This window comes from Henningerozyma blattae, chromosome 9 (genome assembly GCF_000315915.1).
Source record: "Henningerozyma blattae CBS 6284 chromosome 9, complete genome".
Lineage (NCBI taxonomy): Eukaryota > Fungi > Ascomycota > Saccharomycetes > Saccharomycetales > Saccharomycetaceae > Henningerozyma > Henningerozyma blattae.
This window is the reverse complement of record NC_020193.1, coordinates 86,777-100,323: the sequence shown is the minus strand read 5'-3', so window position 1 is coordinate 100,323 and position 13,547 is coordinate 86,777. Positions and strand designations below refer to the sequence as shown.

Here is a 13,547-nt window from a genome sequence, read left to right as displayed (position 1 = left end):
CTTAATTTCTTTCTTAATAATCCAAATATAAAAGCGAAGGTATGAAACTCAATTATGAAATTTCCAATGGTTTAAATTATTATCGTTATACAGTTTTTAGTGTTTAATTAGATCAAACTAGCTAAAGTTATTCTAATTTTTAAATTCTTCATATAGAATTTATTCCCTTCGCTTTAAGCGAATTTCGCTTGTTAAAGAATCTTTCAGTTAAACAGCGCTCTTTTTTAATTAATAAAAAATAAAAGGGAATTTCTGGAAACAACTGGAGACTGCAAAATAGTGTTTTGTAATAACCCCTTCTGACATTTTAATAGCAATAGGTTGGTCATCTGATCTCTATAAGAACATATCAAACTATTTGGTATTTAATGCAAAATATAAATCATGTAGATTGTTATAAATTTATTACTTAAATTGTTCCTTGAAGACCAACTGTTTAATATTCTTTCAGTATGACTATCTAAGGCTTATTTTCTTTTGAATTTTCAAATTTATGTTTGATATTTAAATAATGTTGCAATTCTCCTTCTGATATACTAGGAACTAATTGTTTTAAGGATTTTTCAAAATCTGTGTTTGAAACTTTTATTGTAATATCTTCTGGTGTACATATTTGGTCAAACCATTGTTTAATAGAAAGCTGTTTATCATTATTTTTATTATAGTCCTTTAATTTTTGATCAGTTTCCTCAGCAACTCTCGTCATAGCAGCAAGCATTGCATCTGAGCATAATGCATAAAAATCTGCACCAGTATAATTGTATGGACACATTTTAGCTATATCTTCTAATTTAAGATCATCTGCTAGATTAAATTTTCGTGTTAAAGCTTGTAATATATTGATCTGCTTCTCATCCGTGTCTGCTAAACCAAGATATAATAAGGTATCAAATCTACCAGGTCTTAGTAATGCTTCATCTAGTAAATCGGGCCTGTTGGTAGCGCCTATTACAAAAATTCCATCACCGTTTGAGTTCATTCCATCTAATTCCGCAAGTAGCTGAGAAACAATTCGATCCATCACACCACCAGAATCTCCCTGATTACCCCTCTTTGGTGCTACAGAGTCTAATTCATCAAAAAATATAACACACGGTTTTGCATCTCTTGCCTTTTGAAATACTCTTCTAACATTAGCTTCAGATTCTCCAATATACATATTTAAAAGTTCTGGACCTTTAACGCTAAAAAAATTTAATGAAAAGTTAGTTGCAATAGCTTTCGCAATTAATGTTTTACCAGTACCCGGTGGGCCGTAAAACAAAAGACCACTTCTTTTCTTCATTCCTGATGAAAATAGTTCTGGGTGTTTCAAAGGCATATCTATGGTATCTAAAATTTCCTTCTTAGCATGTTCTACACCACCTACATCATCCCACAAAACATTTGGAATCGTAGGAGCACCAATTGATCTAGAATATTCAGCTCTTGCATCATCAATCATTCCTATAATGACCTCATTAGACATATAGCAAATATTTGGTACTCCTTTTACAAATCTCGAATTCTTGTTCTTTAAATAACTTCTTAAACATTTAGACTTAGAAGTTTCAACGATCAGTTTTATGTCTAATGGAGTTAACCCAGCGGACATTTGAGAAAACTTAGCAATATCAATATCTCTAGTAGTTCGAATAACAATATTATTATAAGATACTTCGTTTAAATTTTCAAAGAATAAATACCAATTAAAGATCGAGGTTCTTTGAGATGCAGAAGGTACTGGAATTTCTAGCTCAAAGGTTCTTATAGATAGTAAATTTGAAGGTAGTTTGTCATAATCATTCATAGTTGAAATAAATATTGTCCCAGGGTAATTGCTAGAATATTCTTCAATTAGATGAGTTAATTCTATATCAAGAATTTCAGCTAATCTTGCACCTATTATATCATGATTTGCATCTTTTCTCATTAATATTACATCCAAATGCGAGAGTAAAACAATGGATGAATGAACGTAGGGCAATATTGCTTCTAATCGAGCTTCTATAGTGGCAATTATTTTATTGACATCATCTAATGTTCCTTGTGTGGCATTTAAATACATACAGTCTATTTCGATAAGTTCAATTCCCAGGTCAAGCGCAATACTCTTGACAACTTGTCGCTTTCCAACATTGGCAGTATGTGAATGAATAATAATAAATGCACCATGTGCGATACCTTTAGATGAGCAGGAATTTAGTACTGTCAATCTATTCTTCAATATTGGTACATAGGGAAATATATTATTGTTAAACTCGATATTCTTTCCAAGATTAAAAAATCTCCCAAGATCACATTCGGTTTTGGTCATATTTTGTCTAGAAACTATATTAGATGTTAGAAGTTTGGTTTGAGTGGGATCAACAGCAGCAATTTCAATATCACTGTATTGAGATATTATATTTGTCTTGTCATATTTTATCTGATCCACAATAAACCACACAAGAGAGTCTTTTTTCTTACTTTGTTGATATATTATATTGGACTCTGTTGTGTTGCTCGAAACATTGCTATCAAATGAAATAGGAATCATATCACCTTTTTGAAGTATTCTCTTTGCTGATTTAAAATAGACCTGTAGATTATAAATAATGTTACTTTGATGCACTTTCTGTACTTGTAGTAAAGAGCCTACCTTCGCCAAGGAAACAACTGATGCAATTGGAGTCACATGAATATCATACAGAGTTAGTGAGTTGTTTAATATCTTTATTTTAGGAATACCAGTAAATGACGCTTTAATGCGAGGATGAAGGTACAATATCTGGCTCGGGAGGGAACTGGGTGATAGTAAAGTATATAATTTTATGGCTTTCTTGTTATGTTCAGACATAATGACAACTGAATCTCCACTTGCAATTCCTAATGCTAATAGAATATCAGGACTAACAAAGCCACATATGGTTAAATCTCCATCCTTAGGAGGAGACGGTTTTATTAAATCATTGGTTATAGGTATAGGTAGACATTTTATTGGAAGCTCGACAGATTGCAAGGGCATTTCTTGCTTTAAAATTGGAAAATGAGTCTTTAATCCCAAAATATTGTCGATATCCTTCTTAAATATAAACTTAGTCTTTTTAAAGTTGACAAATCCATGATTAAATGGATAACAATCAATGATTTTGCAATGTACGATATCTAGTGATTCATTTTTATTCAATATAGATTTATCTTCTTGTAAATTGTATTTAATTCTGAAAAATTCTAAAATTTCTTCCTTTTTTCCAAGGTTATGTAACCTATCATATAAATTTGCAGTTAGCAAAATTTTAACTGCTTCCAACATCTCGATGGTATTTTCTAATTGTCTTATTGTTGCAGTGTTTATTGTTGGGAGGTCTGTATCGGTTCCAAATAATAATGGATTCACTACAATTCTGTTGTCACCAGTAATCGATGAATCTACTACAATATTGATAGCTCTACTTTCTCGAATAATATTTGTATAACTAGGAATATCGATGCAAGCATGTTGACAATTACCAAGCTCTCTGAACAGAGCCATCGAAATTCTGCAGGTGGAGGGATCTACCTGTGAATCAAATAGTAAAATAACATTAATAGCATCATTAAGTTCTGTTTCTTTGTACATGTCAGTATTTGAATTAGTATTTAACTGTGATTCAGTTATTTAAACTTGCTGCTTGAGCTCAAGGGGTTTTTTTTATAGTTAAGAAAATGAGTAAGTTAAATTTTAATGGTTAAATAAAGGACGCGAAATAGCCTAAGTCATCCTAATAGCATCAAATCCACTTTGGAAAAAGTCAAAGTAAGAAAGAACTGGGTAAGTGTTATATGTAGGTTTAAACTATAATATTACACAACATAACAAAGTCACCCTATTTTAGAATAGTTCTTATATACTCTTAGAAATCGAAAGCATATAAGGTTCAGCTTAATATTTCTCTTTTGTAAAGCTATAGAATGGAGGCTATCCTAATACTACTTTCCATTGCTAAAAATTTGTAACATTGCATGTACTATTTATTATGTATATATCATATCAAGTATTACTGAAATGATCTGTTTTTTATTAGTGATTGTTTTAAAGGTTACTTTAGAGAATTATTGTTACATTATCAGTGATATAAAGAAAAATATACGTATGACAACCTAGTTCGTATAACCCATTAATAATTGTCAACAATACAGTTTAGATGATATTTTTCGTTCATGGCTTTTCGTCCTGAAGGGGTAATTATCACGTGAAACGCGACACGAAACTTTCAATTCGAGAACTGAAATACTAGAATTTAATTTACCGGATCAACACATTCCATTGAAAAAATATAATATTAAGAAACACCTTGGTATAAAGAACAAAAGACTTCAATAATCAAACCAAAAGCATATTAGCGCAAGTCATAGTGATGGCAAACTTTGATTTAACAAAGGTGGGTGTTTTCCATCGTAAGGAAAAGGCTTCTGCTACTCCCGATCCTGTACAGGAAGTGGAAGAAGAATTAGATGCCTCTGAATTAGAAGACTTCGAAGATTCTGGTCCTCGTATCATTAAGAACAGAAGGCCCAAAGAGAACAAATTTACACAACAAAGAATAGCGGCTTGGAACCCAGTTTATACCCCACAAACTGTCCTACCGATTTATTTCATTATTGCATTCATATTCGTCATTGTTGGTGGTTGCACCTTGGCCATCTCCAGCAGAGTCGATGAAATAGTAATATATTATCACGAATGTAAAAATTCTGCTCCAAGTGATGGTTCATGGGGTTCTATGGATGAAAAACAATATAATTATGATTTTCATAAGAACAAAACATTTAATACTGCTCCACAATGGAGATTTATTGATAACGTTAATGACGATTCTGAGGAAAGAGGTACATGTGAAATAAGATTTATTGTCCCCGAAACTATAAAAAAGAATGTTTATGTAAATTACTTGTTGGAAAACTTCTCTCCAAATCACAGACGTTATGTATTATCGTATAGTGAGGATCAGTTAAGGGGTATGGAGGCTGATTATAAGAAGATTCATGAGAATACAGGTATTAATTGTAAACCGCTATCTAGAAATGAAGAAGGTAAGTTGTACTACCCCTGTGGATTAATCGCCAATTCCATGTTTAATGATTCTTTTCCATTTCAATTAACAAATGTTCAAGACCCAACTAAAAATTATTCTTTAACAAATAAAAATACTAACTGGCATTCCGATAGACAAAGATTTAAGAAAACAAAATATAATTATACAGAAATTGCTCCACCACCTTATTGGGTTAAAAAGTATCCAGATGGTTATAACGAAACTAATGTTCCAAACATCCAAGAATGGCCGGAGTTCCAAAACTGGATGAGACCAGCTGCATTTGATAAATTTGCAAAATTAATTCGTCGTAATGACAATGAATCCTTAGAAGCTGGTGAATACCAAATTGATATTGGTTTACATTGGCCAGTTACCGAATTTAATGGTAAAAAGGGTATTTATATTACTCATGGTTCACCAATTGGTGGTAAGAATTTCTTCCTAGGGATTGTTTATTTAATCGGTGGCTGTATATGTGCTGCCTTAGCCTTAGTATTTGGGGTATTCTGGATGTTTGGTGGTAGAAAGATTGGTGATCAATCTGAATTATCATGGAACAAAGATAAATTCTCCCAATTCTAAGTTCTAATTACAATTTTATTTTTTATAAAGATAACTTGATATTTTTGATATCATAGAAATGTTGTATTATTCCATTTACTTGGAGTTATTGTTACGTTTCTTATTTTTATTCATTCAATCATAAACATATTTGATTTTTTCTATCTACGGGTAGGTAGAACCAGGCACTTTATAATATCTTATTCTTTCATTTATCCTTTTTATCGTGCTCTTTTACTATGTATGGTTGTTTTCTATATACCAACTGCATATATATACTTTCATTCAAACTATATACTTATATATTACAATAAGATGTAAATTATCTAAATTTATATTTCGTAATGAAAACTTGTTACAAAGTAACTATATGACCTAATAAAATACTGTACTCTAATTGGGGGGGAGGGCTTAGAAACCTAAGTTTTGTATTTTTTTATTGAAAGTGTCTAAAGAAAATAGAAGTAACCGAGAATTGGAAAGAATATTTTTGATTTATTTTAAATATTTAAGAGATGTTGGGCACAAGTCCTATTTTGAATTATTACAGACTTTAGGTAAAGGAGAGCATTATATATATGCATAGTATTCCACAATAATATTAGTTTGCATTATAATTGACAAACTAGACTAAGTATAAAAAAGTTAGATTAAAATACAAATATGTAAAATAAGCATGTATAAATTAAAAAAAAAAGTTAAAAAATAGAAGTAAAATCATATCTATCAAAATAGATAACCCTTAGGACCAAAGTGATCATTCCCAATGGCATTTCCAGTGGGATGCCAGTAATAATAATAAAAAACAAAAATAATAAAAAAAGTGTGGAGAAGAAATGTAGTAGTAGTTTAAAGTAAATAATACCCGAATGCTAAGTTACAAGAAAAATAAAAATGCTGCAACAAATAGGCCAGCTAGCTTGTAAACTGGAGATATTTGATTAGCAAAATTTTCAGTTACAATATTAATAGCTTTCTTAGCGACGAATTTACCATTAGATTTTTTAGGAGTTAATGACCCATAGCCAATGGAACCGGAGGATGGTGAGGCTATAACACTGTATTGTGTAGAGAATCTTTGAACGTATGTAGTGGAGACAACGGCAGATTTACCATCAACAGTGACAGTCACCCACATAACAGTTGGAGATCTCTTTGTAGTGTAAGTCCTCGTGGATCCTTCGGTGATGGTGACAAATGTATCAATTTTTAAAGTAGTTACTGGAGAAGCTGGTGGTGGAGTGAAATGGGTAGATGGGTCTGGTCTAGTACCTGTGTGAACATTGTTATCAACTGTTGAACTAGAAGTATCAGAGTTACTTCCTGAAGTTACTGATGAAGATGATGTAGATGAAGATAAACTAGTAACTAGTTGAGTATAAGTGATTGAGTTACCAGATCCATCAGTGGTAGTGATGATTGTAGTATATAATTTGACGTTGGTTGCAGAAGCGGTTGGTAAAGTACCAGTAATGGTTTCAGTTAAAGTAACAGATTCACCAGCAGCATCAGTTGTTGTGATAACAGTTGTATAAACACCGGTAGAAACTGAAGCGCTACTGGCAGCAGCAGTGACAGCAGTTAAAGTCGGAGTACCGGTTAAAGTTTGAGTTAAAGTAACAGTAGTACCAAGATCATTAGTCGTGGTTATAACAGTTGTGTAAACACCAGTGTTAGGAGTGGTAGCAGCAGTAGGGACAGTAGTAATTGGAGTACCAGTAATGGTTTGGGTTAAAGTTACAGTAATACCAAGGTTATTGGTAGTAGTGACTACAGTTGTGTAAGTACCAGTGTTAGCAGAGGTAGTGGCGGCAGCGGCAGCAACAACAGCAGGGGTGGCAGTACCAGTTATAGTTTGAGTTAAAGTTTGAGCAACACCTGCAGCATTCTTAGTAGTAATAACAGTAGTATAAACGTCTGTCTTGGCAGTACCTGTAGTGGTGGTGGTTTTACCAGTAGTGGTTGTCTTCCCAGTGGTAGTTGTTTTACCAGTAGTAGTTGTTTTGCCTTTTATAGTATTGGCAGTAGTTTTAGCAGTAGCTGTTTCATCATCAATAACTGCTGCCGCATTTGCTGGTAAAGTTTCAGTTAATGTAAATTGTTGAGCTAAGGCATTGGTAGTAACACGTGTAATAGTGACCATCTGGGTATTAGGATCAGCTGCTGCTGGATCTACCGCTAGAACATATGAAAGTTGGAATAACAAGGCCCAGAAGAAAGATGTAATAAATTTCATAATTAAATGTTTAACAACGATTAAATGAGCAGTTGTATTTGGGTATGAGATTGAGAGAGAGTAAGGAGGAAAAAAATAAAATATGGAAAACTAGTATGCTTTAATAGGTTTCTCTTTTCTTTTTTTTTTTTGTTTCAGTTGAAAATGGTGACACGAAAATCAATAATGATTAATATTTTGACAAAATACCTTAGAAATGGTCCTAAACGTATGTCAAAGTGTTATATTCAAATAGTTTGAACGTTTGTTATTTAAAATGGGTTGAAATATTTGATAATTTTTCCAAGTGGTTGAATGGATTGTATAGTGACCAAGGATTATGTTGTATTTATCGATCAATAAACAATAGAAAGGAATGAAAAAATATGAGTTAAAAAAATATAAAGCAGATATAGAAATCGAATTATAATATATTTTCAACTCTTTTGTATGGAGTATCAAAGTTTAACACCAGTGATTTGGTTGACGTATTAAGGCGAACTACATGTTAGAGCACATTATATTGACAGTTTTTTTTTGTTTTGTATGATGTTTTATATTTATTGTATAGAATTTCAATATTTGATTGGGTAGACACTTCCTAGCAGGGGCAGTGGGTTGTGCTAGCATTCGACGGAAATAGTATCAGCCTCGAAGTTTTGGCCGTACCTCATTTCTCCCACTGGTTTTCTTTAATTCAGCGTTCGATTGAAAAAGTCTACCAGTTTCCCAAACTAGAAACCACTCTACGTCGTCCCTAACGATTTATTATTTGGTCCACGAATAGAGCACGCGAAATTCCAAAAGGGACAAGGAAAGAGGCTGGAAGCGATCAGCAGAAAATAGCCGTAGAGGTCCGGAAGCAGGAAATTAGATTCACGTGATTTGAGTTGAGTTCTCTTTTCGCGTCTATTAAAGGTATACAGAGAAATTGCCTGTATATTGAGCGGCTAATAACAATGTATGCTCTTGTTCATCATAGATGGCATATCTTGCAGATGTCATACTTAAGGATGTGTTTTTCCAGGGAAAATATTCAAAGCCTTGGAGTAAAGATCCTACCACACTCAAAAAGAAATCACGGGACCTTTTAATAAAGTAATCTAAAAGCCCTAAGAATAGTCTTCAATTGTAATATATTAGTATAAATTATTCATATTGGCCCGTTGTTTATTAATAATGAGTTTTTTAATATATTTTTAAGAAGAGTAGTGATAAAAGAAGGATATTGCAAGTCTCTAAATTTAGTTCTCAATAGCAAATCCTTCTTTATTTATTATATGTGGGCGGAACAATGCCGAGCTAAAAATATGGTATGGAAAATTAGCTGCTTGTCTCCCTTTAAACTGATGGCGACTTACACCCCTAAAATTTAAAGAATCTAGCCGCTGTGAAGAAAAAAAGCAATAAGGTATTGTTAGTATTTCTGAGAATTTTAAAAGCATGAAAGACATGCTTGATAAGGTTGATTACTTATTTCTGAATATCTATTTAATAAGTAAAAGAAGAACTGAATAAATAAGCTGAATCTATTTAATTATCCTTATCTTTCTAATCTTGTTAATGATTGTAAATGCACTCGTTGAGATGATAGTCAATTATTTTCTTCTGTTTGCTACCTAGATAATGTTTTTTATTCAATATACATTCTCTTCACTACAGGCATCTTTAGCCAATCATTTGATAATAGGCATTCTTCAGCCGTATGCTATTTATAAAACTATATATACAAAGGCAAGTAACAACCCTCGATATGTGTCAACACTAACCTCGCCCGAGCCCTAACCCTTTTTACCAGATTTTGCCGAAAATAGCATATTTACTTTTTCAATGAAACATGTTGTTTTCAACTGTTTAAAAAGGGTAAGATAATTGACCTGTTTAAATTTTATATTAAAGAACAACAAAAACACTATTGATTTGATTTACGTTTGTTGTTGGCTGCTTATTGTTTTCTATTTTGACACATAAAGTATTGATTGGTTAAGTTTATTGCAGATTCGATCGTATCTCTCGTATAAAAGTAAATAAATCCTTACATCAGGAAATACAATATAAAAGGATAAATAAAACTCTGAACCCTTCTTTTACTTTCTTTCCTTTTGATTCGAGAATTAAAAAAAAGGTCTATCTGTATCTCTGATAGTAATTTCCTCTTTTAAACTATACCGTATTTATCGTCACCTCTATATTACAGTATTTTTTTCTTTTTTTTGTAAAAAAAAATATCTTGGAAGTTATACTCTTTACTTTAATCAATAATGTCAAATTCAAAGAATAAAACCCCAAAGTTATATCATCAAAGCTCACAAACTACTGTTCATAGTGTAAATTCTTTAACATCAAACCAAACTCCAAATACAACTCAAATTCAAAATACAGTTTCCCCTCATGTACTAATCCCTCAACACTCTCATCCCCTAGGAGAGCATGTTAAAAGAGTCTTTAGTGTTGATGATGGACCAGAAGAAATTGAGCAAGATATAAGAAATTACCAAACCAATGCATCTGTATTTACTGGTACAGCTACCAATAATAATAATAGTTCTTTTAGCTTAGGGGCTAATAAGACAGTATACCCCGTTCCACAGCGTTTGGTAAATATGACTGCAAGTTCTTCGAGTCAAAGAATCCCTAGCCGTAGATCACCAAGACCTTTAAGATATCCCTCCGAAACCTCTGTTCCAATGGTTTCTCAACCGAATACTGGTTCTACTCTTTCAAAATCTAATTCTAATACCCCAAATGTTGAACCTAATAATAATGCCAATGCCAATACTAATGTCACTAATGCTAATGCCACTAATAATAACACCACTAATAATAATACTAATGTCAACAAGTCATGTTCCAAGCATCATCTAACTGAAGAAGAAGAAGAAGAAATAGTAGCCGAGGTTTTGGCCCATACCCTCCAAACTTTACCCTCCCCAACTAATATTCATCACGCTGATTATTTTAATGCCAGTGATATTATTAATATGCAAAACCCTACTATATCTAACGATCAAGTGTCTATGACATCTTCATTAGAATCGTACACTTTGAGAGAAAGACAGGATGCTATTAATGAAACTCATCCATTCGGTATAAGAATTTGGAAACCTGCGTTATATAAGAAAAAAAGATCTGTACAAAGTGCAGCTGCTGAAGATATTCATGAGACAAAATTGAAAAAAATTACTTGGTTTGTTAAAATTTCAAATTTTGTTTGGTTATCTACACTAGGTTTGTTGTTATTTATAATATATTCTATTGCTGCCTTATTAGTTTTAACACTTGGTTTATTTACTAAATCTGCAAGAGAATATGCATCTGTATTCTTCAATTTGGCCAAATATTTATTATGGCCATTTGGTAAAGTTGTCTTTTTGGTCACTAATGAACGTTACTGGGAAGAAGATAAAGATGAAGGTATTAGTGTTCAACAATTTTATAAATGGGCCACCTCTTATAAGAATAGGTTATTTTTCCATCAATCTCAAACTCAATCAACTGACCCATTATTACATAACACTAGTTTAAACCATCCTTCCTATGATTCTATTCAAAGATATATGTCAACACAACAATCATCACCTAATCCTACTAACTCAGGTAATAACAATACATCTGCTAATGCAAGAGTACCAACTACAAATCAAACTCATTCGATCCCCATGAATCAACAATTTTCTCAAAGTACTATGAGAAGTTATCCAAATATTAATGATCCATTAAATTCTGATGGCAACTCTAATCTGGGAGATGATACTGCTAATAATAATGGTGCAAATCGCAGATATTTTGGTAGAGGTAATTGGACATTTGGTAGAATAATATTTTATATCTGTTTCCACTTATTTGTACAACCAATTGGCTTGTTATTATCCCTTATAACATGGTTATTTGTTTTCACGATCCCAATGAGTAATATTTTGTGGAATTTAATGTATCATTGTAGAAAACATCCTTTAGCATTAGGTTTTAAATCACTTAAAAACAATTCAAGTTCATCTAGAAGTATTATGAATACTAGTGATGATAAAAACATTTTATTATGTACATTTAGAGCTGCTGGTTGGCATTATTATAAATTTACAGTAGATGGTACAAATGTGATCGTTGTCAATTTAATTTCTATTGTCTTTTTCACCATCTTTGATTTTTACGTTTTAAAAAATATTCTTCAATTGGAATCTGCTCTTACAAATCCTTCCAATATTTTTGTTTTATGTTTAGCATCCATCATTCCATTAGCATTTTACATAGGTCAAGCCGTGGCATCTATATCTGCACAAACATCTATGGGTCTTGGCGCAGTTTTAAATGCCTTTTTCTCTACTATTGTAGAAATTTATTTATATTGTGTTGCTTTAAATCAAAATAAAGGTAGATTAGTAGAAGGGTCTATTGTGGGGTCAATTTTAGGTGCCATTTTATTGTTGCCTGGATTATCCATGTGTGGTGGGGCTTTAAAGAGAAAGACTCAACGTTATAATCCTGCTAGTGCTGGTGTCTCATCTGCTCTGTTAATATTTTCTATGATTGTTATGTCAGTTCCTACAATTTTCTTCGAACTTTATAGTGGTTATGAAGTTATTTGTGATAACAGAGGAGAAATAAATAGTGATATCAAATCCGAACAATCATATCCATTAAGTTTCCAAACTGCATTTATGGCAATTCGTGAAGAAAAATGTTATTTTAATCGTCCACCATTAAAATACAATAACATGTTTACTCACGTTTTAATCCCACTATCAGTAGCATGTACTATTGCATTATTTTTAGCTTATAGTATTGGTTTATGGTTTACGTTAAGAACACATGCAAAACTAATTTGGCAATTACCCATTGCAGATCAACAGTCTCAATTAGCTCCATTATCACAAACTCAGTCGCAAACAGCATCACAGGCCCAACTTCAAGGAAATAATAATACTAACAAGAATACTGGAACTACTAATGAGCTTGTGCCAGAGATTAGCATTACTAATAACAATTGTGCCAATGCTGTGCATCAAGACGGTGGGCATGATGCACCAAATTGGTCGAGAAGTAAATCTACCTTAATCTTGTTGTTTGCTACATTATTATATGCTATGATTGCAGAAATCTTGGTAGACTGTGTTGATACTGTGTTGGAAGATTTCCCCTCGTTAGATCCAAAGATTTTAGGTTTAACTATATTTGCGTTAGTGCCTAATACTACTGAATTTTTAAATGCCATTTCCTTTGCCATCAATGGGAATGTAGCATTGTCCATGGAGATCGGTAGTGCATATGCATTACAAGTTTGTCTATTACAAATTCCAGCATTGGTTATTTATTCAATCTTTTATACATGGAATATGAATCATAGTAAAGTTGATATTAGTAATCAAATGTTTGCATTAATATTTGAAAGATGGGATTTTTTTTCATTGATATCTAGTACTCTATTATTTACATATTTGTATGCTGAAGGGAAGTCAAATTATTTTAAAGGGTCGATGATGGTATTGTTGTATTTCGTTATTATATTAAGTTTTTATTTCCAGGGAGTTGTTGAAGGCTTATAAAGAAGAATATTTTAAAATTAATGTTGTTTTTTTCTTTTCATTGCTTTAATCATACATTATTTTATAAATTTATATAAAATTATAAAGTTTAGGAAGAGTCTTTTTTATATATATTTAATAAAAATAGAAGAAATCGCTTTCTTCTTGCAAAGAAGTATTTAAAAGTAAAAGTAAGGGTTGGTTAAACTA

General features: G+C 32.1%; 4 protein-coding genes across 4 annotated transcripts; 2 read left to right on the top strand and 2 right to left on the bottom strand.

Moving 5' to 3' along the window:
• Positions 1 to 460: 460 nt before the first annotated feature.
• Positions 461 to 3,580, bottom strand: PEX6 (AAA family ATPase peroxin 6; the record flags this gene model as incomplete). The annotated part of the gene is made up of 1 exon (XM_004182186.1): positions 461 to 3,580. The coding sequence occupies one exon, from the start codon at positions 3,578 to 3,580 to the stop codon at positions 461 to 463; it is 3,120 nt and encodes a 1,039-aa protein (XP_004182234.1).
• Positions 3,581 to 4,358: 778 nt separating this feature from the next.
• Positions 4,359 to 5,621, top strand: TBLA0I00540 (CDC50/LEM3 family protein; the record flags this gene model as incomplete). The annotated part of the gene is made up of 1 exon (XM_004182185.1): positions 4,359 to 5,621. One exon carries the CDS (start codon positions 4,359 to 4,361, stop codon positions 5,619 to 5,621), a length of 1,263 nt encoding a protein of 420 aa, XP_004182233.1.
• An 856-nt stretch (positions 5,622 to 6,477) lies between these two features.
• Positions 6,478 to 7,836, bottom strand: KRE1 (Kre1p; the record flags this gene model as incomplete). Its single annotated transcript, XM_004182184.1, has 1 exon — positions 6,478 to 7,836. The coding sequence occupies one exon, from the start codon at positions 7,834 to 7,836 to the stop codon at positions 6,478 to 6,480; it is 1,359 nt and encodes a 452-aa protein (XP_004182232.1).
• A 2,240-nt stretch (positions 7,837 to 10,076) lies between these two features.
• On the top strand, positions 10,077 to 13,358 carry TBLA0I00510 (uncharacterized protein; the record flags this gene model as incomplete). Its single annotated transcript, XM_004182183.1, has 1 exon — positions 10,077 to 13,358. One exon carries the CDS (start codon positions 10,077 to 10,079, stop codon positions 13,356 to 13,358), a length of 3,282 nt encoding a protein of 1,093 aa, XP_004182231.1.
• Between the last annotated feature and the right edge of the window lie 189 nt (positions 13,359 to 13,547).